Genomic DNA, 26,794 nt, shown 5'->3' on the forward strand with positions numbered 1-26,794 from the left:
CCTGAAGGGAGGCTGTAGCCAGGTGGAGTTTGTTCTCTTTACCCAAGTGCCAAGTGATAGGATGAGAGGAAATGGCCTCAGGTTGTGCCAGGGAAGGTTTATATTGGATATTGGGAAAAATGTCTTCATGGAAAGGGCTGTCAAGTTGCCCAGGGAAGCTGGTGGAGTCATGATCCCTGAAGGTATCTAAAAGATGTAAAATATGTGCCACTTATAGATATGAATTAGTGGTGGACATGGCAATACTGGGTTAAGGGTTGGACTCAATGATCTTAATGGTCTTTTCAAATTGGTTTTTTTTTGATTCTCTGATTCTGTGAATGTTTGTAACTGTGGAAATATTACAGTATGAATTTCTCATGTAAAACGCCATCTGGTGCCTGGTTTGAACGTTTGCATGCTGAGTTAAATAATCAGTATAACAGAAGCCAGAAAAGCCAAAGGCCAATTCCTATTCATGATAAGTAATGAAGAGGCATTTCATATTCTGTTGATCTTGTTTAAATTCCTTTTAAATGTGTTTCATTTAAGCCTTAAAATTTGCACTAAGCTGAGAATTCTTGGGCCAGTAATGCATTATTTCAGCTTTAGTTCTTTCTATTCTGATGAGTAAAATAGCAATAAGTTGTGGAAAAAATTAATTGCCACTGATCCCAGCAGTGAAATTTTGCTTGAACAAAATGATTAGACCTTGTTTATGCTAATAAGTTCCTTGTGCATCTGTGGGATAGCTTCAGGCACAATCCTTGTGACAAAAAGAACATTGTGCATCTGAGTATGTGTTCAGTTTAGAGCTACTGGAAAATGTGTCTTACATAACACAGATGAAAAAGATTAGCAGTTTCAGAGTCGTCATCATCTATAGTTCTAAAGGACATTACAAAGGACGTTAATTTAATATACTTGTAACATGGACCAGAAAACATAAAATGATCTCCTTTATGTAAAATGATCTCCATTTATGTAAAATTCTGAAGTTTGCAAGCTCCAGAGAGGTTACAGGAATGGAAACATGCAATAAATATTTTTATATCAGTAGAAGTCATCCATGATGCTGTATTTCTTGCATTTGCTTGTTGCTTTATTTTTCTGGGTGGCCATTTTTAACATATGTAGGAACTTTTTTTCAAGAGAACTGAGGACCTGTGTGTTAAGAAGATATGCAGGAACAGCAAAGACTCAGGATCTCTGAAAATGAGACTGGATGTATTGGCTTGGATACTCAAAACTAGCCACCTGATTTGAAAATTCAGTTGTGTTTTGCCTGAGTTTCTTGGTGACCTGAGGGTCCCATGCTGGAAAAGAGCTTGATACTGCTGGTTTCCATATTTTGCCCATGAAATCATGAGTTTCATTAGCTGAGACATATAGACAACACCATTAAGCAATTTTACTTGTGACAGCTTAGGTTTCCCTTCTGCTGCAGTCACACACTGCTGTACTTAACTAGTGCTTGGGAATGAAGTTGTTGAACCACAGAATAAATCAGAGGCTAAGGGCAAAGAATTTTGGAGGAATAGAGAGTAATATTTTTGATAATTACTTTTCTATAGACCTCTACGCTCAGCTTTTTCTAGAAAAATATTGCCTATTGCAACCTATCTTTTTTTCAGTCCAACTAGTGGTGAAGTGAATGCTGGGAGATGGGTCTTGAATTCATAGTCTCGGTCAGGCTAGGTGCATGTCCCGGTGTGGCTAAGATGTAGGTCTTTTTCGGCTAATTACATTGCCCTGAGCCTTGCAATGCAAAGATGCAGCTACACAATGGAGCCACTTTCGGTAAAGAAACTGCATAAAAAAGGATTAGCTCCTGGCAAAGGCTGGCAAGCTGATGAGATGTGGGCAGCTAAGAGAAGGGCTTCTTAGACTCTGTCCTGTAAAGCTACATGGTGGGGAAGAGGAGTTACTGCAGCAAGTAAAACATACATCTAAACAAAGCTCAAAATCATACATGTTTAATATTACAAGATAGTTTAAAGAAAGCTGTACTGTGTCTCAATGCCAGTATAGAATATAGGACAGGTCCCAAGAGAAGCTCAGTCCATCCGAGGGTTTACAAACCTTGACTCTGTCCCCTTAAATGTAATTGTTAGTAAACACTTTCATGAAAGAAGCTTTCATCAGAGAAAAAGAAGTGGCAAACTACACTGGTAAATAATTTGCCTTGGCAAATATTATTTAAGCCACTGATTTCAACCGTAATTCTGTTCAGCATTATCATTTGTTTTGCAAATAACAGTGCTTATTCAAACAGCCAGGATTTCTGTTGTTGATGAAAACGGGGGAATGTGGGGCAGAGGGAACGTGTCGCTTTCCTCCCCTTCTGGAAGTCGGGGGTTTCCAGGTATGCAGATGAAACCGTTTGTGTTTCCACCGATACGAGCCTTGCCCTGCCACACCAGTACGGGAGAACAGCGCTGGAAAATACCCCCGCGCTCTTGAGGTGTCTCCAGTCTGGAGGAGCCTCTGCTCTGCGGCACAGTTAGAAACTTGGGGAGCACCTGTGGAGCAGGAGACGGGTGCCCGAGCTCCCCACACCCGCCCGGTCCCGCGGGGTCGGCTGCTCCGGGGGCACCGTGCGCTGAGCCCACCGTGCTGCCACACCTGATACCGGGGGACTTTTGAGGGTGGCTTCGGGATATTTTCCCTTGGCGGCCCCCAGTGAGCTTCCCCCTCTTCTCTGAGCCAGATGAAGACGCATTTGGTTTCTCTTTTAACCCTGTTACTTTTGCGAGGAATAAAACGAGCAGGAGGAGCTATTGGCCGCCGCGGCACAAGCGAGCCCCGCTCTGCCAGAGGAAACCACATAAAAGCGCGCGGGTGTGTGTTTGGGGGGAGGGCGCAGCGAGGGATGATGCCTGGAGCTTCGTGCACTCGGAGCTGCGATTTGTGAGTGAAACATGATGAAATCACCCCCTGGACAAATCACACGAGCCTGTCAACCTCACCAGGTGGGATTACTCGTAGCTAATAGCCCGAACTCCCCGAGCAAACAGAGCTCTGCGCTCACTATAAAAAAAGGCGACGGTGCGGCGTAGACTTTTCAAGAATTCCCTGGTATGGCTAAGCAGGGCTGCGTCCACTCGCACCAGGTAGGGGAGGAGAGGAGCGTGTTTGCTTTTAGAGGAGTAGTAGCCCGTCTGTCCTGAAAAAGTTCCTACAAAAAGGAGCGTTTCAGCTTCAGAAAGAGATGTTTTATTCATAAACCCCTTCTGGTTTGTGTTTCTCTCCAACGGTGACGCTGTCAGCTGCTGCTCCAGTGATGGGAACCACAGTGCTGGGGAGCTCGAATGTACAGAGGACCATCTCTGCCCTTTATGCGTTATGCTCAGCGCGAAAGTCCTGCTTCTTGCACAGTTTGCTTACTCTGCTGTTTTACTTTTGCAGGTTATATCCTTGTTTGCTTTTGCCTTTGGAGTAAATGTCTGCATGGGATTTACAACAAATCGTTTTAGGAGATCTGAAGAATGGGATGAGGGCCCGGTCTCAGGTACAGTAATGAACATAAATTGTACATTGCCATACCCTTATGTTATAGACTCTGGTTAGAAACCAGTCTTACTCCGTAACAGCATTTTGCTTGTTCCTTTTTTCTCTAGGATGTAGAGAAGAATAAATAACTCGCCGAGCTCGAGTGAGTTGACCTTTGGGACTCACCTATAGGTCTCCTATTTACTTAAACTTTTGCTCTGTGTGCATGTGACTATGGACAATGTAGCTTATTTTAGGACTGAGCTCTGTCAACCTCATAGATGAGATCGGTCTCATCAGCTCCTCTGAAGCGTTTGGCTTGTTTTGTGTTCTGCACAGTTCCCTTCAGCACTAAGACGAACTCCCTGAGGGATTTAAGAGTACTGGGTTTATTTTGGTAGCTATTGAAGCGGTTTCTAGAAACTTGATTAATGCTTTCAAGAGGCGCTGGTGAGAAAAGCTTTTGGGATTTCTGTGGCTCCTGAGGTCATGCTGGTTTGTGAACAGTAGACGGCAGACATCTGACGGCGCAGAGGGCCGGGAGAGGAGAGCAGGTGTTCTTGCGAATGTGCTGTCACTGAGTCCTCTCTTTTCCTTATTCTTTCTACTTTATACTTTGGAAGACAGCAAGGACATGTCACAGAAGGAACTGTTGTTTGTGTTGTGTGACAGTGCAGGGTTTTGTAAGTTCAGGCATAACCAAAGTGAAAAAATGTATACAGAAAACTAGCCCTTTTTCCCTAAAAAAAAAAAAAAATGAAAAAAGAAGCAGACTTGACTTGTGTGTTTCTTTGGCAGGAGAAAGGAAACCTGTGGTCATTGACTTAGAGCTGGTTAACGTAATTGAAGTGAAAGGGTTTAATTTGCAATGCCCATCTGTAATGATAGCTTGTGAATTTTAATTACAAAATCGTTCACCATAGCCAGAGTTTGTTGTGTTCCTGGTAATGTATCGTTGTCCTTCTGTCCCACTCCCTCCCCCCCCCTCCCCCCCGCGTCTTTGACAGGAATTGACTTGTAATCACAGCCACCACCAGGGCTGTTGATCACTGAGAAGAAGCATTTTAAGTAATCCAAAAGATAGTGGCTGTTGCTTTTGATCTTTATATCAGTAAAAAAAAATGCTTTGCAAAACAGTTGGGGATCTTTCGGTGTATTTTTTGTGGGTTTTTTTGTTTGTTTGTTTGGTTGTTGTTTGTTTTTTTTTTACTCTTCTAGCATGTTAATAGTAGAGTCGTTGTGTAGTGTGTGTAATAGTAATGGGAAGGATTTGCACTTCAAGTGTTCAACCCCTGACTGCCAGTTGCTTTGATTTTCTGGTGACTGTTTGGGGCAGGGCTGCTCACCTGGTTTTCACTGAAGTCCCAAAGGTCTGATACTGGGGACCCATTGCAGCTGATCGGTGCCACCTCTGCTGAGCCAGCCGGCACCCTTCAACACCTCCAGGGCTGGCATCAGTAGCTGGGTGTTGTTCCCAATAGCAGGAGGATTAGAGCAGCATTCCAAGAAAGCAGCAATACAGGATCTCTTGTAAAAGGGGAGGAGATGCACTGTTTTTGGAAGTCTATTGAGAATTTGCTTACAGGTGGGATTGGCCCTGTGCCTGGCACGGAAGTAATCCAGTCTAGGTTGCAAGAGTGAGAGACAAAAGTAATGGAGGCTTTTGTCCACTCTGTGTTTATGAAGCTTGGTTACTTTTATTGCAGAAAAGGGAAAAAAAAGTGATAGCAAAGAATAAAGTATTATAGTCATATCTGTCTAAAAGGGACAGTAAAAAATTGGTCAGTTATACCTCATTAGCAGTCCAGTGCAATGAAGTATCCAGTCTAAAAGATTGGTATAGTTATTTTTCAACTTCTCTCTTCCTTAGCTTATTTGTATCCAAGTTTCTTGGTGTCAATTTAGATTGACAAGATAGTCTTTACTAAGCATTACTGTGGAAACCAATCTGTTATTTCTGAAGAGATATGCCACGATTGTAAACAAATTTTAGTTTTCATCTAGCATAGCACTCTGCTATAAGCCAAAAACAAATTACGGGGGTTTACTGAGTCCTTTATCAAGGCATTATCATCACCATAATGCCTAAATTCTCCCTTACTCTCTATTCACAGCATACAGATGTATGTCTTTATATATTTGAGCTGTTTGATATTTTCACCCAACAAAGTATTTTAAATTATTTTTTTACTTAAAATTTCTAAAAGACATTAGAGAACCAAGGCTCATAAGTTTGGTAAGGCCATTTCCCCCAAAAGGGTTTGAAAAGGAAGCTACAAAGCTCATAAAACAGTAATTTACAAGAGCAATCTCTTCAACCATGTTACTTGGTTGTGATAGGTGAACTTATGCTTTGGTAGAAGAAACACGGAAGTTTTCTATTCCTTCTCACTGGATTTTTAAACACGTTATTAAAAATTGAGTCTTACCTTTCTTGTATGGGTTAGGATGCGTTTTTTCCTTTATCTGATTTTCCATTGAAATTTTAATCCTTGCTAAAATGAAATGCAAGTTCATAATATGAATATTATCTGGAAAAACTGGAGCTCCAGATGTTTTGCATAAGTATTTGGTTGTTCCATATAAGTTCCATATGAGATCCATAGGATCCAAAATGGCAAATTGTTACCAGGTAGTCTCCTTCCAGTAATGACTGTGTAAGCATTTCTGTACTGTTCTATGTCTTAAACACTACTGAAAATAAATGCAATTTTTTTTTATGTTAGATATTGTAATCAGAGGAAGTAGTTTGATATGGCATTTTCAAAGATAAATGTAACACCTTTACAATGGAAATGTAATAACCTACATGAACTAAATCACAAAGGCACTATTGCCCTATGTAACTTTACTCTCCAACCTATGACAAAAAAGACAATTAGATGGTTGTTATGAGCTTAGTTGGCCAAAAAAGAATGTATGGAAAAGGATGTGAAAAGCTTTATGTATTAAATAAGGAGGGAAGGATCTTCATGTTGAGATCCCTTTGCCTACTGCCCAGTCTGACTGCAGGAGTTGTGAAGGGATACAGAAATTTTGAAAGTGACTTTTAAATTGTCCAAGTTTATTCTGTACAAGGGTTTCTGTTAGTTTGAAAGTGCTTACCAGGGATGGAGCTTCTGATGATATATTTTCAAACCATTTTGCATGCACCAGTACCTGTGCCATGGCATTGTGCACGACCTGAAAATCATGGTCTGGCTGCAAAGGCAAGGTCAAGCATGATAAACAAAGGAGTGATCTTAATATATGCAGAGAAATTAACTGAATCCCCTTTCGTGCTCTGATATGGAAAGTGTCCTACATTGACTCAAGAATTGCAGCTTGAATTTGCTAAATGGTTTGGGATAATTTGTCACCTCAGTAATGAGGTGATTGTCAAGAGATGTGAGAAAATAACAGGAAGGGTAGGTGGGCTGAACCTTTCTTGCATGATATGGAAACCCTACTTGTAGTTATAGAAGGTGGAGATAGAAGGGACCTTGATCAGCTATGTAGGCCTTTTCCATAGCCCAGGACATGGTCAGTTATTACCGAGGTGATCCTAACAGATCTTGGCCTAACCTGTTCTTCAAAATCTCTAAGCTCAGAGATTGCACTGCCTGTGGGCAATTTGTTCCAGTGGTTTCCTGATAAATGAGCTGCTCTTTACAACAGGTAGACATTCCTTGGGCTGCAGTTAATTGTCTCTTATGTAATCTTCAGTCAGATTTACACCTTCTCTTTCCTAAACATATGTTGATGTGGTTTTTTGGCCTTCTGAAAAGCTCTCCCTCTCAGTCCTTTGAAAAGGAGGGTTATGCCAGTGTAAGAGTTATATGCTAGTGCGTAATACCTTTTATTTAAAGCTTACTGGATCTGTGAATACATTTCCTAGCTTCCAAAAGGAAAAGTAGTGGAAGAGGTTAAATAACATGAAAATAGTTTTTGGTCACAGATTTTCAGAAGCAATTGACGGGAAGCAGCTGTCATTAAAAACAAGGAACAAGACATCGTAACACTGAAAATTTGAGTGTTAGCATACTTTAAACAATTCTCATGTGATTAATTTCTGACATAACTTTGTGATGTGGTCTGTGTATAGCCAGTGCAGATACACAACCTTTAGCTCCTTGCAATTCCAAATGGCTAAAAATATTTGTGGCTCCTTAGGAGCATGCTTGCAGGGTATGTATCTTTAGAGTGAAACTACACTATATGTATGATGTTACTCACTCTGAGCATTGCTGACCTGGTTGAAAAAAGTAAACCACAAAAGCAGAGAGACACAATTGTCTGCTACTGCCTTTTTCCCACAGTCACGCGAGTGTGTTTTGACACTGCTATGATCCATGACTGCAGTCACAGTAGGTTTGGGTTTCTTACCCATGATCTTGCTGTACTGTTGATTTGCTGACAGGTTTATTCCCTGAAATGGTTTGGCCTGGTGTCCAACCAGTGCCAGTACCACTCCAAGGGGAAGTGGCGGAGTAGTAGTGCTGGGGATGGCAGCTGGTGAGACACCAGCTACTGCAGTATCGCCTCTGAAGGCGTCCTTGGTTATCTTTTCCATCTATTCTCATGGTGTTTGGTTAATGTTATCTTATTTGGGAAGAGATTTCCCTTTGGTTTATGTGGAGACTAAACTTTCAGCTATGTAGAAGTGTAGGGAGAAAAATATAAAAGAAAATACCAGAGCAACTCTTTCCCAAAAAATGCCATTGTGGCAGTCCTCTTAAAATCATACTGCAAATCATGGTGAAGTTTGCCAGACCCAAAACCAAATCCTAACCTAAAAGAAAACAAGACCAAGATAATTTCAGACAATTAGTCTTTTAATAGATCTTTCAAGGAACAAAAGGCATTGTGAAATTTGCCTTGAAACGCCTCTGTATTTAAAGGATAGCATACATTCATTATTTATTAATAAATGATCCACAAAATACAGTTAACCCTGGAGAATTTTCCTGCTTTATATAAGCTGCAATGTAGGATTTTCTTAAAGGAAAAACTTTTAAAATATACGAAGACTACAAAATAGTAAGTTTTGAGAGAAGAGCAGACACATACATATCAGCTTTGACGTTAAGGACCCTTACTAATAGATTATTGAAGTCTAGTACTTTATTCATGGTGTTCACATTGGCAGTTCTCCATTTACTTACACTTATTTCTAAACTACTTCTACATGTTTAAAGTTTTTATAATGTGGTGCTCTGCAGAAGCCCACCACAAAGCCTTGCTTTATTTCTCCATTAATTTATAGAACATCTTAAAGTTTTGTTTCATGCTTCACATTGATTTGATGCATTCCAGCATAGCAAACCAAGTCCTGCTGTCTGCATGTAGATTAATTGGAGTCCTTTCCTATGCAAACTGACCAGCCAGCCATGAAAATGTCACTTGGTTTCTGAAAACAAAGGCCTGCTTCTGTGGAATAACTACAGCTCCTGGAATGGGGCCTTGGAGACTTCAATACATTTCTGCCAATGATCTCTTGATTGTTGCAGAGGTAAAGCGAGGGCCGTTTCCTTGCAGGATGTTATCACAGCATGTTGCTTCCTTTATTTTTTTTCTCCCTCAAAAGAACAACTCTTTTGGAATTTGTTCTTTTTCTGTTTTGTTTCTTCAAGCAATCCTTCTCCCTTCCCTTTCCCAGAGCAAGGCTCGGAGGTTTTGCTCCTTCGAGTGGCTTGGGACTGAGCCGTCCCATTGCTGCTGGCCTGACAGATGTTGCCCTGTTTCTTGTTCACACAGTCCTGTCAGATTCCCCCTGGATCAGTACCTCTGGCTCCTGCAAAAACAGGTGCTTTGAACTTCAAGAGGCAGAGCCTCCTGGCTGCCGCTGTGACAACCTGTGCAAGAGCTACAACAGCTGCTGCTTCGACTTTGATGAGCTGTGCTTAAAGACAGGTATGATGGGTCTCCTGTCCTGCACGGCCAGGTGCTGCTGACACCTGGGTCCTGACAGTGGCCCTGCTGACAAACCCGCACTCTCTGCCGTAACCTGCATCTCCTCCTCACCTTGCCTTGCTGGGCAGGTTCAGCTCAGCATGGAATACAGCCCATGTTTCCGTGCAAGGAGCAATAGGCACGTGCACTTATCGCTCCTCTCTACGGGGGCAGAAAAGGCAGGGTACTTGTCATACTACATGAAAAGCAGATCTTCTGGTACTAAATTAAAAGCAATTATCAGTGTTCAGGAGCTAATTTGATCTCCAGGCTACAATTAAAGGATGTAGTAAAAACTGGAGGTTGGTCATTTTGTCACCCACTCTTTTCCCTGCCCCCTCAAGTGGTAGCTTAATATTGAAGCAATTCAGACTCGTGGCACGAAGGCACCTTGGAAGTTGGGAGCATTGAAGAGGTATGGGTCCTCTTGGAGAAAGCCTGAGGGGACAGCCTGGGTTGGGTACCCCGGCCCCAGACTGATTTCCTGTTGTCAGGATGCATATGTAACTCTGGTACAAACATTTCACTTCAACTCTTTGGACCCTGGGGGATGGAAATACAGCAATGGGTTCACTTTCTTTTTGTTTGGGTTTTCTTCATGAGTTATAGGCAAGGAAAACTTCAGAGAGGGCCACGAGTTGTTTTACTTCTTAGCATAGTGCATTTAAATTATTAGTTACGCCCTTCTCCTTGAGTGTTTGTGCAGTGGTTGGAGTTGATGCAAGTGCCTTCTGCTTTTGCCATTAAACTTTTTCTTGCTTTATCAAAGTATTACACTTACTGAGCAGTCAGAAGAGAGATCTAATGATTCAATATATCTTTGTTCATGGATGCCATGCTTGAAAGTCCTGATTTCCTCAATTCTGCTTATCATTTTCATAGCTTGGTACCAAAAAATAGTGAGTTAATCTGGAATGAAAAACAACTTTGGTTCCAGGCCAAAAACTTCTAAATTTTAAGCTGATACTGATTTGCCCCTGGTGTAAATGACTGCAGAGTGAGAGGCTCTTTTTGAAGACTTCCAGCTTTCAGCAAGATGCCTTCTACCAAAGGGCAGATTTTCACTTCATCAGCCTCCTGTCTGCAGCAGATACACACGTTCACATAAGTGTATGGATACCTGCATAGCCCTTTGAACTGTTGGGCTAATATACTCCCACAGGCATTTATTGAGGCAATTATCACATGTATAATCTGTAACTGTTACATACTTAGAGAAAAAATCCCCAGTGAAGGAAAAAAGGTACTGCTCTGATGTGGTGTGGTTTATTTATTGTGTGCATGTTGTCTAAACTGATTTTTAAAGTTTTTTTATCGGGCCTGGATGAGGAAAATAGTGCTTAAAACTGTAGGCCCTGTTGCAAAGTGTCGCAGTTTTACTCCTCTTGAGAGAGCACCCATCGTAGACATGCTCTTAGATCCTCACTTCATTTGCAAAGTGAGAAGAGTGTGAGTGTTTTACAGCAGCTGTGCCATGCTTTTCTGTCAAGAACAGCTCTTGTTTTCTCACAACTTTGCAGTTGGTGCTGAATCTTACACTGTGGGTGAAGAGCTGACGAGAGTAAGGCATCAATTTGCAACGAAATAATCTCTTTTCTACTTTATCTTATTTTCTATGGATTGAACTGAGGACTGTAATAGTTGTGAGGATTACCCAAGAAACACCAGAATTCTTAGTTTGTGCTTCAGGGCCCACCGTTTATCTGTCAAAATCCCTTTTGGCCTTTTCTTCGCACACTTCTGGCATTCAGATGTACCAAGCCTGGAATACAACACCTGAGGGCAGCAGAAATACTTACGTGTGTTTAGTGGAGGAGCCCTCCTGCACCTGCAAATCACTACAGTCCTTTTTGGTTTTGGTTGACATACTTACTTCAAAGGTTTTAAAATCACAATAAACTTTACATCCAATTTTAACGACTAGAGTGTTGTCATTATGGCTTGAGTGGGTACTTAGTTTTGATTACTAACTATCGTATTTTGCTTACAATGTGAATATTTTAGCTCGGGGCTGGGAGTGTACCAAAGATCGCTGTGGAGAAACCAGGAATGATGACAATGCTTGTCACTGCTCTGAAGACTGCTTAAGTAGAGGAGATTGTTGTACTAATTACCAAGTCGTTTGCAAAGGTACGTCTTTGGTCTTTCTTCCTTTTATCTTTTCAAACCCAATAGAAGGAAGCCCTGTGGGTAAAGAGTTTTCTTCTAAAGAAGGAACACTCTCCTTGTTAGGATTTTTTTGGAGGAGGCAGGGGAGAATAAGCAGGATGAAAGAAGCGTTTAAAACAAAACCCTAAAATACTCAGATGCATTTGCCTGCATCTCAGGGAGAGCAGAGATATCTGATGGTCTCAGAAGGAATGAAGCATTCCTAGGTATGTTATCTCTGTCCCAAAGACCTCTCTCCACCCCCACCACAAAAGCTCCTGCTCGAACTACTTGGCTTAATACTTGTAGGCTTTGTTTCTTCTGGGAGAGGAGTTGCAGGGCTGTTGCTCGAAGGTGGGTGACATGGGCTTCAGATAAGCATGACATACCATTGGCTATAAAACAGCCTGCACTGGTTGGTGGGTGGGTGGGCTGTGAAGGACGAATTTTCATCCACTACTCCACTCTTTTAGTGCACATCCTGCCTGTGTGATGTGTCTGCCGTTCAGACCAGGTCCACATCCTTGGTAATGAGCTTTACAGGTTCCTTATTTGCTCCCCTTTGCTGGGGCAAGGAGTACAGATTGACATTTTTTCATCCACGCCGTTTTTGACAACTGTATATGTTCACAGAACGATAGCGGTCCAGATCCATACACTGAAAATGGGCTTTTTTGTTTACTTGAGTTTTGCTGTTGGGAATCCAAATGAAAAATGTATTTTCCAACAAATCCCGGTAGATGGTTCTTCCCCTTCCTAAAGAAATCCGAGGCTGAGACCACTTAAACACTGTTTAAGTTTTCAGTTCCTGCCTTTTTTGTGAGCTCCCTCTCACAAGGGTCAAGGTAGAGGAATTTATATGTCTCCAGCTTTAATGTACATAATCTTTGTTTAATTAGCTAATAACAAATTATCTCAATGACCCTGGAACTCTGACAGGAGTAAGCCTTGTGTAAGAACTGTGTTTCCTCTTTATTCATGCCTATCTGAGGATAGTGTGTTGGTTGTTTTTTTTTTCCTTGGAAATTGTCCCTCCATCTCCTGCCATGGTCAGTTGGAATTGCTGCAGCACACATTTCCTGCAAATCTTTTCTATGATTTTTTTTGTTTTGTTCTTTTAATTGAACTGCAGTTCCTTTAATAGTGCCAAGTTCAGGAAGCAGACTCATTAGTTAATTATTTGTTTTTCAATTGACCTGTGAAAGTGCAAGTCATGAGCCGTTCTATAGTCAGCATTCATCAGTGAAAACCTTAAGAAAATAGTTGATTACCTGAAGCAATTTTAACTAATCTAGTTCTGAAAGAGTATTAATCCTTTTTTTAGCCTGAGTCTCACCTGATCCATGAGCTGATCAGTTCTCTTAACCAGCTGGAAACTATTTAGAGTTGTTTTTCTTACCCGGAATGAATTTTGTTTTGTGCCTTTAGCCAGCTGAACCAGCTCATGAAGACATCAAAACTGGGGGGAGGAGAGTGGGAATTCATAGCCAGAAGCAGTACTACCTGTTTTTGGCAGATCAAAATTAAAAAAAAAATCAAAATAGATGACCACTGTGCCTAAAGCATTACCACTGTCTGCTGCGGTCAAAACTGCCTTTAATTCCAGTTTTAAGAGCTACTCATTGGAGTGCTAGTTTGAATGTTTTTGTTGAATAGAATATAACCAGATCACTTGTTCAGCCTTGTGAAAAGACATGGTCATTATTCATGGGAAGTATGACAAGACAGTCCATTAACTGGATCGAGACTTGAAGTTTTTATATATATTTTCTGTGAAACCTAAAGCTGTGTCCACAGATTTTTTAATTTTTCATTTTTTGAAACTCCAATGTGACTTTTCTGGCAGGAGAAACCCACTGGGTGGATGATGACTGTGAAGAGATAAAGGCTCCTGAATGTCCAGCAGGGTAAGTGCTTTGGATGGAACTGCAAAGCCAAATGCAGCAAAGCCAGTGGTCCCCAACTCTGCCCTGGTCCTCTGCCCACCATATTTCTACACTGGCCCTTGTCATGCAGGCTGAATGGCTGTGGGTTGGAGGCTTTCCTGGGCTTCACCATTTGTACTGTTAGGCTCACACCATTGTAATGCATTTGCCTTTAAGCTGCTGGGTGAGTAGTGTTGTATGATATATGGATTTGAACTCTTGGTCTTTGATCACCTGTTGCTGAGCTTTCCTGCTTCACTTACATGCATAGGGAAGGTAACCAGACTCATTTGAAGTCAGTAGAAAGGCTAAGGTTGTTCTACTTTGATAGAATTCAGGTTAAGCCATATATGAACACAGTTCAAGCCATTTTTTTTAAATTGAGTTTTATACTTTTACCATTATGTTCCTAAATGAAAGGATTTCTAAATTGCAGTGGGATACAGGCTTGACATAGTGAGCACATGAGTAACATTGAGGAAGTAAGCACTTTTGAAACCAGTTTTCTCTCTGTTATCCCTGAGGGCGGGCATCTGCTCAGGTGCTGCATTGTGTTGCAGCTCAGTCTGTGCTGTTAGGAGGATAGTTTGGAGAGCTTTTCCTGGTGACAGTGACGGCTGCTTACCCCTGCAGAAGGTGACTGACATTAAAAGACCAGGTGTGTCTGTCTGTGACAAATCTCTGCCTGCTTGCAATCAACTCTCAGTAGCAAATAAAAAAGTAATACCATGAAGTACTGTCATCTTTAATATGTGACAGTGAGCTGTGTCTCATAGAGCTTGCTCAAAATGCCTCATGGGCTTCTGTTTGTGAAGAGAGAAGACCAGCTGTTATGAGACCTGGTTTTTAACTACGCACTGTATGCTAGGGTGGGTATTCAGGCATCCTATTATTTTTCCTTCTTCATCTCCTTCTGTAAACACTTGCCTTTATGGGCTACATGTTTTCAGCTGCTCAGGGGAGATGTCTTTTAGGTTGAATATCAACACTTTCACTGACTGTGAGTGAACACTGGATGTTACTAAGTGTGAAGATGATCAGCTTCTGCTGGTCTGTTAAGTATGCAAAAGATTATAGACATGCAGGACAGTAACTGTACTTCAGATTCGCTGGAGTCCCAGTGAGCAAGTGGAAATAAAAAAGAAAAAGAAACAACTCTGAAATGCCTTATACTCCTTCTGCTTTTGCTTTTAGCTTTGTTCGTCCTCCTTTGATCATCTTCTCTGTTGATGGTTTCCGTGCATCATATATGAAAAAAGGGAACAAGGTCATGCCCAATATTGAAAAACTGAGTGAGTACATCTATTTTCCTATAATAAATGAAAGACTGTCTCGCAGCCCAGTTGTTTTCTTTGTGTTCAGCAACAGAAAGTCAGCAAGGAGCTGAAATGGCTCCCTTTGTTTTAGATGGTATCAGCTGGTGACTTGAAAGCAACCTGGTTAACACAGCACACAGAGGAGTGGGAAGAGCTGCTGCTTTAAGAAATGCTGCTCAGAATCAGTGAACTTCATGTGGTTTTATCAGCAAAGAATTGCATCTTCAGTACATAATATGTCATGCACTCTTTCAGGCTATTTGGGAGATACCCACAAAATTTCCCCCTTGATTCAGAAATGTCAGAGGTATGGATAAGTGACTGCAGAAGCTCTCCTGGATGCCTATTAATTGGCTGGAAATTTGCCCTGCACTCACCTCTGGGGGAATGTTACCTGGAATTCCACCTGAGTTTGTGGAATACTGGTTGCACTGCCTATTTGAACCTCTCTGTATAGTAGGGTAGTTTCTGTGTGTGTGCCCATACCTTTGAAAGGTGTTGGGGTTTTTTCCCCATATGTCTGCTGGCCCTTTTACTTGTGTAGCTAGCTATGGTTGGGTTCCATTGTCTTAAAAGTCTTTTCCAGCTTAATTGATTCTGTGATGTGGGGGCTGAGGTCAAAGCCCATTGCAAAACTGCAGCTTTAGTGTATTCATTACTTAAAATAAACCTGTGTGTTCTTACCTTGTTTTACTCAACAAGATATTTGCAATAACTCTGACTGGAGAGTAGTTCAGAAAACAGTCTGTGAGAATGTCACTGGTTCTGTAGTCATTTGACTGCATTATTTCAGTTGTTTGTTGTGAATTATGAAGAGTGCATGAGTAGATTTACTACTGCATTTACTGCTGACCACTGTTCAGCAGCACAGAAGTCATTTAAATTGGTTAAAATGTAATTAGTTTCTGCATCATTTTGAGTCACATAAATTGCTTATTCTGTTTTTGTTCTCTGTGCCTGAGAATTTTGCTTCCTCATGTTTGCATTTAATATTGATTTTTCAGGATCTTGTGGAACACATTCTCCTTACATGCGACCTGTCTACCCTACAAAAACCTTCCCCAACCTGTACACCCTTGCTACTGTAAGTCTATGGGAAAAATATTTTGATGATAAAATGTTGTACCAGACTTAAAAATGTGGGTTGTGGGCAGCAACATTTAAAGAAAACCTAGTTAGTTATGTTAAGGGTTTTTTCAGTATTTTGAAGTGCTGAGATGGAGTGTATCTCACTATTATACATTGTCGCAGTGTTCCTATGCTTGCTTATGCCTGCTTTGGCAGTTATTTGTACTGCTGCGTAATTACAGGTCAAAGTTTTCCTAGGGGGGGAAAAACCACCCCTGAAATCCTACTCGGAATACAGCCAGCAGTTGTTCCTTCATTGGAGCACTTGAAGTCAGTGGGGCTGACTTAGCAGTCAGCTTACAATTTACAGCTGCTGAGTGTGTCTGGATGCTGTGTTGGCCCTGCAGTAAAATGAGCCATCACATACTCCTGTGGCAGGGGTGGCAGCCAGGCTGTCCCACACTGACAGGCACACACCCCTGTGTGACACTGTCAGTGCTCCCAGAGCTGCCTGAGGGACTCTTTGCCTGCAGCTGCAGTTTTCCCCCCTTTTTTTCATGCAGCCAGTGCACAAATGTTAAATGGATGAGAAAGGAGGGGATGGGGAAAGAATAGGTGGGAATGGGAGAGGGCCAAGAGAAAGAGGGAAGAGCAGAAACTTAAATTGCTTTTACTGCAAAACAAATTGTCTGCCATGGCCTGCCTCAATTATTTTCTTGGAAATAAATTATCTCGCAGAGACTCTCACGAAGATAACACATTATAAAATGGAAATACTAAGTGTTACTCTTGCAAGGGGAGAATGAAATACTGTGTCCAGAAAGGGCATTCATGAAGAGGAACTGAAAGTAAAAATCAATTTTCTTTTCATACATTTTTGCTTTTTTTTGATGGCCTCAAACTAACTTTTAGCCAGTGTGAAAAACTTTAAAGCATCAAGTAACAGGAGTTTTCATGCTTTTTAGCACAATTCAGTCATCTACTGCTTTCATTGCTACAGCTGATTTTAATGTATTTATCTGAAAGTAAAAACCTTTTCTGGTCTGTAGTTACAAAGATACTTTTAAAAAAATAATTTAGTGGTATTTGCAGATAGCTATGAAGAACTGCATTTGTGTGCATTAGGGTTTTACTAATTAATCTACTTCTGCACAAAGGGACTCTATCCTGAATCACATGGGATTGTTGGCAATTCGATGTATGACCCAGTGTTTGATGCCAGCTTCAGTCTTCGAGGGCGAGAGAAATTCAATCACAGATGGTGGGGAGGTCAACCAGTAAGTTTCAGATTCCCTCCTCCTCCTTTCCTCCTCCCTCTCCTCCCCTCCCCCTGTGCTGTGGAACATAGCCAATAACAATAATTAGAAAAATACATATGTGAACAATTTGTACCTAATCCCCATACCCCCACCCCTCGGCTGGCCCTCTGTCTATCAGTTTAATGTAATGTTTTGAGTGGGCTTTTGCTTTTCAGAATAATAAATCCATTGACTATGGAAAGGTACTTGCATTGATAAGTATAAATTAGATGTGGCTGGGAAAACCCCCTCACTTGAGGCAGCAGTACAACACTATATTTTTGTTACTATGGCATCATGTTTCTTTTTGATTATGTGTTTCTCAGGGTTTTATTCCTTGTAATGTTCTTGAGCAGTTTTAGTATAAAAGTTCTGTCAGCATAGCATAGCACAATTTCATAATTATTATTTGTTAAGTCCACAAGCGATGACTGTTACACGACTGACTGCAGAGGCTGTGGAAACTTAGGAATTAATTTCTGCCTTAAGCACAGCAGTGGAGGCCGAACGAGGTACCCTCTCTTAAATTAGTGTTGGGTTTGCTTTCTCTAGCTCTGAATCCTTATGCTGAGCAAGGAAATGGACTCCTTTAAAGTATTCTGTGTTACTAAAGCTAAGACAGTCCTCTTGCTTCTGCTGCACTTTCCCCTAATGGTGCATGCTGTGGTGACTTGCTTTGTCAACAAAAGTGGTTTAAATTAAAGTAGTAAGTTTTAAGTGCAAGCAGCCAAGGTCTGTGCACATTTCATGGCACTGATTGCTTAGGGAACTATAGTTTAAATGCTCTCTGATCAATAAACCTCACAAAAAGTGAAATGATAGATGTGAGAAAACCGAAGGGGTTTGGTAACACCATAATCTGTCATTTCTGTTTGCTAAATTGATCAGTATCTTCTTCCAGATTTCTTAAGGCAGAAATATCCTAGAAGACTAAAGGAAGTTATTCAGATAGTTTTTAGGCTTAGCAAGTGTGTGTTATTTGTCTGCACGTGGTTTTAGTCTGCAACAAATGTGAGACATGAAAATTTAGAGCGGCAGGCAGATGTGTCTGGCTGCAGCTCAGCCAGAACAAGGTATTTGTACTCTTGTAAAATCTTTATGTAAGGATAGTCACTCCTTTGCCTGTCTGTGCCCTGGGTTTGGTGTGGGTTGTGTTGAGAAGAGAGGGTAAGTCGAGTTCATAGACAACCCTGTGGCTCAACTCCTGTGTGACAACTTGTTAGGCAGCTGTAACTTAATTATGCACTTTTAATTTTGCACCTTACCTTAATCATTATTAGGTAGGAGTTAGTGGAGAATGAACTGTATGGGCTTGTAAAAATGGCTCTTTTAAAACTGATTTTTTAAAAAGTACAATATAAGTCTACGAATACTTTACCTGCTTTGTTGTGTGGGGAACATTGTTGATTCCCACACTTAACTGTTAGTAACACCTATGCTACTCCAGAGAACAAAAGATTTCCTGGATTGTAAACAAGGAACATGAAAAATGTCATCTGAGAAGAGCTCAGGAGAATTCCACAACTGTGGATGACCATATGCTGGATGAAATCTTTAGAGGGTGAGGGGAGTGTTGCATACCCAAGTATGGATGATAAAATAAACTGCTGATCTGAAAAGTTTTTAAAAAGGAATAACACACAAATAATGTAATAAACTAGAAATATCTTTAGTTAATTGGAAGCAAATGCATAGAGGTAAAGCTGTAATTCGGTTCCCATACACTTAATATGAAGGAAACTCCTAAGTTTGTCAAACCTGATAGATTGGCCATAAAAGTTGTGTAATGAGGTGGTGGATCTCTTGCAGAAATATAACATAAATGAGACTCTATCTGCATCTGGGAGAATTGTACATTTGATTGCAGATTCTTATAAGAAAAAAAGTTATCTCTGTATGTCCAGAGAGATTAGATACAGTTACTTTCTAACTACTTGTTAAATTTTCTTTAAATATGACATCGTCATAGGCTTCCAAAAATAGCTGGTATTGAAAGACAAGACAGTACAATTAAGGGGGTAGGAAGGGTAATCTGGTTTGCACAGAAATCTTGTCTGTCATATCACATATTCAGCTGGTTCCTTTTAGGTCTTGCGTCTCGAAATATAGTACTACAAAACTGCAGAGTGGGATGTGATTTGCGCAGGAATTGCCCAAAAAGGCAAGAAAAGTGTCAGAGACCCCCAGTCTCATATTATGGTTAAAACTGCCTTGAATAGAATGTCATTTAATATTGATAATTTCTTTAATACTTTCTCGTTCCTGGAAACTGGCCTATTGTATATGGCTTTATCAAGATATGAGGAGTTTTGTCATATGTCTTTCTTTCGTTGTTCTAATACTCAGCTTGTTGTTGGGAAACATCCAGATTACCATGGACCAGTGGGATTTGGCAGATGAGTATTGAATGGTTTTACTCCAGGAATTATGAGAAATTAAAATTAATAGCATTAGGAAAAGGAAAAGCGGGGAGAAAGCGGTTTGGAAGTGTTTCAGGATGTTGTAGCTGGTTGTGGGACTTCTGAAATCCAGTCTTCTGATTTAGTATACAATCTTGATTTATTATATAAGCTTAAAACCTCCTTGTTTTCAAAACAAAAGTGTTTCATAGGAAACAACCATAAAACCACTCCTCATATTGCTACAGCATCTCACAGAAATGGTGAGCATCATGGCCCATGGGGGAAACTAAGTTTATTGCTCATTTTTCATGACACTGACATTCTGTTTTCATCCCAAGTAACTTTAAGCACTAAAATTAAGTCCCAGCTGCCCTTGGCTTCTGTTAAGCAGTAGTTTTCCATGTCTTGTTTTGCTGTAGTAAGTTTAAGCTTACAATACTTTGCTTTTTTTAGTGATCTGTCTTGATACTTAGAAATAACCCATTGGCTTCCCCAAGGTCAGAAGATGAAAGGTATGAAACTGCTGGTCTATGGCTAATGGGGAGCTAATGAGGACAGAGAGGCTTCTTCAGAAGGTAACCCAGCTTGCATCTGAGTTTAGGTCCAAAAGATGTCTCTCTTTTCAGAAATAAAATAATTATAAAAGGATGGATGGTTGTTTAGGGTGCTTTTATGTAGCTTTATTTCCACTATTGACCTCTTAAAGACTACAACCCTTAAAAAGGGCCCAGCTTGAGATGCTGAGACAATCCTTAAATAGGCCCATGATATTCCTTAGGTAAGTGACAGAATGTTGTGAAGCTCTCTACAGTCTGCAGAGGTATCCTGTGGACACCAGGCATCATCCCCATGCATCTTAACTTGATATTCCTGATTTTATCCAAATTTATATATCTGTATTTAGAATGAAACGATTATTGGAATTTTGTTGATTTTGCTTGTCTAAGTATTACAGAAAGAGTTTCAGAAAGTTGTCATCTGCCTTTCCATCCTGAACACATTTTGCAATCACTTTGTTGATTGATGGGGGAAGCAGGAGAGATGTCCATAGTTCTGCTTTATAAGTATTTCGTTTTATCCAGCTAGAGCCATGAACAAACAACAGGGCTCTTTAATGCTGTCTATTTACTTAACAGACTTCTTGCACTGAAGTCTTCTGTCTGGGCAAGAAGGCAATGCTTAGTTGCCAAGTCTGTGAGAATATTTGTGTTCTGCTAAAGGGTAAGAAGTGTGAAAGGGGCTACTCCACGTTTTATCTCATTGGCAGAACAAATTGCAAGTGGTGAAGGAGTGGTATGAATTTTGCATGCTTGCACCAGTTTTGTACATGGTTCTTTAATGGGAAATGCTGTGATTTCCTCTTTCCCACCTTTTCCTGGATGTGGAAGGGATTTCCCCTTCTTGCATCACCAACTCTCCATTGCAGTGACTGCATGCATTTCCTCTGATCCTGACATGGGTCTGCTTCCCTGCTTCGCAAATGAGGGCATGTTTGCCCAACCTGGCCCAAGGGCTGGACTTCAGAGCTGTCCCTCCCATCAGCCTTGACCTGAGATGTGCTGCTGCTGCCAGTCCTTTAATGGTGCAACAAACACAGGGCAGCCTCTGCAAAGTATGGGCTTTTGTTTATTCATGGAAGATTAAAACTAGGGAGGTGCCCCACTCTCTGTGCAGTTTTTTAAAGAAAATCCCACAGCTGTCTTGAATAACTCTGTTTGAAATATCTGTGTGCAAATGTGTCTTGTAGTCAGAAGGAAGAATTTGGAACTTTAGTGTTCTGTATGGAATGACACCTAGACTATTGCTTAGCCTTGTAATACTTTCACTCCTCAATAAAGGAGAGGAGAATTGTCATGAAACATGCAGGATATAAAACTAAAAGTAATTCAGCTTACACTATATGTTTTATTTATATCTAGCAAAGCATGTTTATTTTTTCTTAGGACATTTACCGGGGTACTAGGGTTGAAACTGTGAGTGCATAACCTAACAGGTCTTTCTGCATTGGAAATTTCCTCTGGGATAGCATGAAGACAGAGTGGTTGGTCTCTAAGTATTTTTTGAAATATTTATTTCCTTTCTTTCTGCTTAAGCAAATTAATTCAGAAATACGGCCTTTATACAGTTTGCAACACAATAGCCTTGTCACGTATGCAAGCCAGGAGTGGACATCTAACATAGTTAAACAGCTGACTATAAAATTCTAAGGTATTAACAGTTAAACCCAATATATTTACGTATGGCAAATAAATTACATAAGCTTACAAATGGTACTGACCTTGCAACTGTAACACAGCAAACTTTATAAGTGACCTGAGCAGATGTGACCAGCCGTAGAGTGTATATAACACATTGCATCTACGTGCTGAGCACTATGAGCCTAAACAAGAGGGAAAAAATGGAACAATAACCCTTATTTGCATCTTCATTTCCATTTTTAATTAATAAGGTCGAGAGGGAATCTGCTAACTTTTTCTTTCTATCCTACCCTTTAACATGACTTGTAGTTTACTGTGAAAGACAATGAGTTTAATTTAAAGACAGTGAGAGACGTTCACTGTTGATTAAACTGCGTGAAGAGTTTGCTGCTAACTCTTCTGCTGGAGTTACTACCCTATAGATGAGGTAGTAAATAAATTTGTGTGGTCCTACCAGCGGATCCAGTTTGTTGTCTAATTTTACTATCCACTAAAGCATCTGGGCAACCAAGGGCATTTCTGGTAGAGATAGCTACCACTAGATTCATCAGCACTGACTCTCACAATTCTAAAGCCTTGAATACTTGATTTAAATCTTGTTCAATGCAAATAGAAATTCTTCCACCTAGGTGACTGCTGCTTCTCTGCATGCTTAAAGATGCCTTTGCAAATGTATTGTTATGAATAGCAGCTTTAGGTATGATGGTGAATAGCGTTGAATTTTCTTAGTTTGGGTTTAGATAAACCAAAGGCGGTCCCTGCTCTCCCGCCCCCTCTTTAAAAGACAAAAGAGGGCAGAGGTCCAGTAGTGTGTTGTTGTAAGCCTGAGTTGTATCAGGCTCAGCTTGGCAAAGTCAGGATGGAGTCATTCAGATGTTGTGGACAGATAGGGGCCTTTTGATTTGCTGATTTTTTTACTTAACAGATCTTTGTCTTAGTTACTGAGCTTATTTCAAGTGCAGCAGACACCTGTAGTCATCCAAACAGTTAATGCCAATGTAAATGACTGCATTCCTGAGGTGAAATACCTGAGAGCAGGGCAGGTACATATTTTCCCTCTCTGAAGCCAATCTGGGTGCTTTTAGACTGCATAGTTTCTGATTCAGAAAGGTGTACATGCTGGTTTTATGTGATATTCATGGAGCACACTCTATGCTCAACATGACTGAAAAATAGCTACCACTTTCTCACAGGTGTGCTGGCTACCTTGGTAATGTGTTTAGGATACAATCATCTGTCAGGATGACTAGTATTTTACTTTCCTGGCCAGAGGGAGGGTGTCTTTTAGCACATGTTCAAAATCACTGTCTAAAATACACAGAGCACTAACAGCCAGGAGCAGTGCAGGACATCTTCAGCTGCTGAGGGTGGAACTTGGCTGATTTCATTTAGCCAAGCAGGCAGACTGGACTATTTATACCTGTGTAGGCCAAAGAGCTAGAAAGTCAGAGTTAGCAGATGGTAAAATCCAAACACCGAATTCCCTCAGCTTAGTTTATTGGTACCTTCCCAAAGATGTCTGAAAAACTATTTAAACTTTGCAGGAACACAAAAGCTTTCAAAGAAAAATAAATCTGCTGCAGCTCTGTTGGGACAATGGATTTCCAAGCAGAGCAAAACCAAAGAGCATAACAGCAGTGGAGCTCACATGCCTTGTGCTGAATTTGTATTTGACCTCCTTTCTCTGCCATGACTGGGTTCTTCTCTAGGAATAAATCTGCAGTGCAAAGAAAAATGTAATTAGTTTAAGTGTGGGTCCTTTTTCAGCTGTGAATACCATGAAACAGTAATGAATATGTAATGAATAACTGCCTTAATTAGACACAGGGTCCAAGCTGGAGTTATATACCCTGTGCTGATTTATATGACACAAATGAACACCCTTGTATTGCATTACACCTGACTGCAGTGTGTGGATACAGTCACTGGATTGTAGGCATGCTTCCTCCTCTCTCCTGTTCATTTGCATTCTTCTGTCCCATCCTGTTAGGGCCAGTATCCTGTGAGCTTTTGAAAACCATAATCCCTGATATTCAACACAAACCCCATGTTCCTATATAAATTCAAAGTTGGGTTTTCCTCTTTTGCTGGCAGTTACTTTGCAGCCACACCATCTTGTGATCATTGTCACCATGCAAACCATAGTGCTGGTGGAAGGCTTCGGCTGCAGAACCTGGGGGAGATGTTTGGGAGAGACTGCTTGTTTGAATGTAAGCTTCAGTGTATGTTATATGGACCAAAGCTGAAATCAGAATCTTGAGGAGAAGCACCTGAATACAGAAGAGTGGGCTGCAAATCTGTGGCCATTCTGCTCTGTCTCTTGCTGCATTTATTCAGTAAAATACCATTTCTGTGGAATTACTCTGGATGTATTCTTCTCTACAAAAGAGGACACATTAGTCAAACATCAGAATAAAATGAAAACAAATGATCTTTTATAGCTGTGATTTTAATTTAACTGGACTGAGTCCAGTAAGATTTGGTGGAGTAGATGAGAGGAGGTGTCCAGGGCCCTGGAAAACCAAACATGAACAACTTTCCTGTAAATAACATGGCAATATCAACATTTAATTGTTGATAACTATAACCTCATTGTACAAAACATCTTTCACCAGACTGTGACAAACTTATTTCAATTAAGACTGATGTGGGAATAATTCAGGCATGACATGAGTAATGCATGTCCACATAGCAGTTTATAAGTGCCTGTTTATACAAGGTAGAGGGGCTTAGAATGTACTTGCAAAGAGTTGATTTAAAGTAAACCAAAGACTTTGCAATTATTAAGTAAGAGAACTACATTTTGTCCTAACTCCTCATGAAGCTGATACATTGCAATATGCATAAATAATGGAAAGAAAAAAAATTTACTATATCGACCATGCTGGCCCTTAAGCTGCTTTAGAAAAGAGTTTTGAGATAATTGGATAGTTTCTTGAAAGAGAGATTTAGTTCTGTAGGGCTACAAACTTGTATTGTTTGTTTTCTTGTTTGTGGATCTTTCTGATTCTCATTCCTCTGACTTGTATAGAGTCATAGGATGGAAAAGAGAAAGATGGTGAAGGGAGGGAGTGAGAGATGGGTAATGAAGATAACCAGGGCTTTGGTATGGCTTTCATTACAGAAAGATCAAACATACCAGGACTACTCGTGTTTGAAAAGGGATAAGGAGATGGGAATATCATGAATGTTGTACAGAAGTGGGAAGAGAAAGGATTAGTAACCAGCTAAAGGATTAGTAACTCCAGTTAAACTGGCAGATTTTAAACCAAACAAAATTAGAAATATGCTCTTGCAGTGTGTGACTACATTTTGGAACTCTGTTACAAACTGATTTATAGCTAGAAAAAGATATGGGACTTGAAGGATTAAAAAAAGGTTTAAAAAATTCATAGAGATTTTTTTTTTCATTTCCATCAATCACCATGTCAGGTGAGCTCACAAAATTCTTAAACATTTATGGAGGAAGGTGTCCCTCCCCACTTTCTTAACACCTGCTCACTCAGCTGCTCCCTTTTTTGTGTACTCTTTTCTGACACATTTTCTGTTGATGGCTACTGATGGTAGAATATGGGGGAAGAAGCACATTTATGTAGACAGTGATTAGTGTTAAGGTATGTTCCTTTCTCACTGAGTATCCTCCAAAAGCTGAACATCTGAAGACTTAAAAGGGTCAGGTTAGTAATGGCTGAGTTTTGAAAATTAAATTATATGCTGGAGGAATTCCTGGTTGTGAATCTTAATACTTTTAATTAAAAGCAACATAGAGATTTAGAGGTGAAAGTCTACTGCACAGCAGCTGACCTGCTGCAGGAGAGTTTGCAGAGGTTTGTCAGTCCATGTTTTCAAATCAGGACCACAGGCTGAAAACTGCAATTTCCTCTTCTAAGCTCAGGGTAGAAGAATGTGTCTTGAGAACATTTTCTTTTGATTTGAAAGAGTCATTAAAGATCTGAGCACATTCTAATCCTCTTATATTTTCCTCATTAGATTTGGATTACTGCAGCAAAGCAAGGGGTGAAAGCTGGCACGTTCTTCTGGTCTATGTAAGTGCCTTCTGTTTTCTGGAGATTTTTAGCAAATAATTCAGAATTAATTTGATGTGTTTATTAAGTTTGTTTTCCTTTCTCTAAGCATTTGGTAACTTGGAGACTGTACCTGTAACCCTCCATTGTTTAATTTGTGTGATGTTTCTGATGCTGCAGTTTGCTGCTTTAGATTCATGCATTGATTTTTAGCAGTTGTCTAAAGAAAAGATATGTAACTATGTGAAAAATTACTGTCTTTCATTTCACAGTGTGTTTTTTTGCCTCCTTAGTATTGCTAGCAATGTTTCCTAGTCCTCTGAGAGTGGAAGACTCTTACTGTCCTCTTATGTTAACTGATATCACCCGTCTGCTTGACTCAAAGGTCTGACTCATTCATTTTACAATAGAGTCTGACTTTTGGGTAAGATATCCAATATCCCTTTCCTAAAAGACAGCCTGGAGAATCTTTGTTGTTGGTTCTTTTGTTTAATGATTCCAATTTATTTTCCCTTGTCCCTACTAAAATGTGTCTTTACAAACAAAAATGAATGCATTTTGATAATTTTTGAGTTCTGAGGAATTCATAGGGATCAGTCTCTCTATTACATTTTGGTGACAGGATTGCAGGAGCAAAGAAAATGTTTAAATTGCAAGACTGAAACAGTAACAGAATTTGCCTATTTTTTTGTGATTCCATTAGGCATAATACTCTTTACTGCTCTAAATATCATATAGCACATGGAGGGAATAAAAAAAACATACCACAAGCTGGTGATATGTTTAGGCTTGCAGGATGGCTATCTGACAGAGCTCCAATCTGGTGCTCTACAAACCAAAGAAATTTATGTGATTCCTAAGCTCTACAGCAACACAGTCTCCATAAACACCCTGGTCAATGCATGCTTGGGGATATAGAATGTTATGAAAGGTAACCAGGGATATGTCATATGAATGGCAATAGTACAGGAGTGAGACAGCCACTTCATGTATGAAAGAAATATATATGCCT

The 26,794-nt window shown here is 40.3% G+C and overlaps 1 protein-coding gene across 5 annotated transcripts in view; it reads left to right on the plus strand.

The window, feature by feature from the left end:
- The first annotated feature begins 2,816 nt into the window (after nt 1–2,816).
- The window catches only part of ENPP2 (ectonucleotide pyrophosphatase/phosphodiesterase 2), a 57,110-nt gene continuing 33,132 nt past the window's right edge, over nt 2,817–26,794 (plus strand). For 2 of the 5 annotated variants that reach the window (XM_071553940.1, XM_071553941.1), the window contains exons 1-9: nt 3,045–3,092; nt 3,388–3,490; nt 9,208–9,363; nt 11,407–11,532; nt 13,397–13,457; nt 14,670–14,767; nt 15,796–15,875; nt 17,017–17,136; nt 25,748–25,803. In XM_071553940.1, the coding sequence (XP_071410041.1) occupies nt 3,060–3,092; nt 3,388–3,490; nt 9,208–9,363; nt 11,407–11,532; nt 13,397–13,457; nt 14,670–14,767; nt 15,796–15,875; nt 17,017–17,136; nt 25,748–25,803 (833 nt within the window). In that variant the 5' untranslated portion in view covers nt 3,045–3,059. Of the gene's footprint in view, nt 3,093–3,387; nt 3,491–9,207; nt 9,364–11,406; nt 11,533–13,396; nt 13,458–14,669; nt 14,768–15,795; nt 15,876–17,016; nt 17,137–25,747; nt 25,804–26,794 lie in introns of all 5 variants that reach the window. The other 3 variants (XM_071553937.1, XM_071553939.1, XM_071553938.1) reach the window with 3 other exon arrangements.

This window comes from Pithys albifrons, chromosome 4, assembly GCF_047495875.1.
Source record: "Pithys albifrons albifrons isolate INPA30051 chromosome 4, PitAlb_v1, whole genome shotgun sequence".
NCBI lineage: Eukaryota > Metazoa > Chordata > Aves > Passeriformes > Thamnophilidae > Pithys > Pithys albifrons.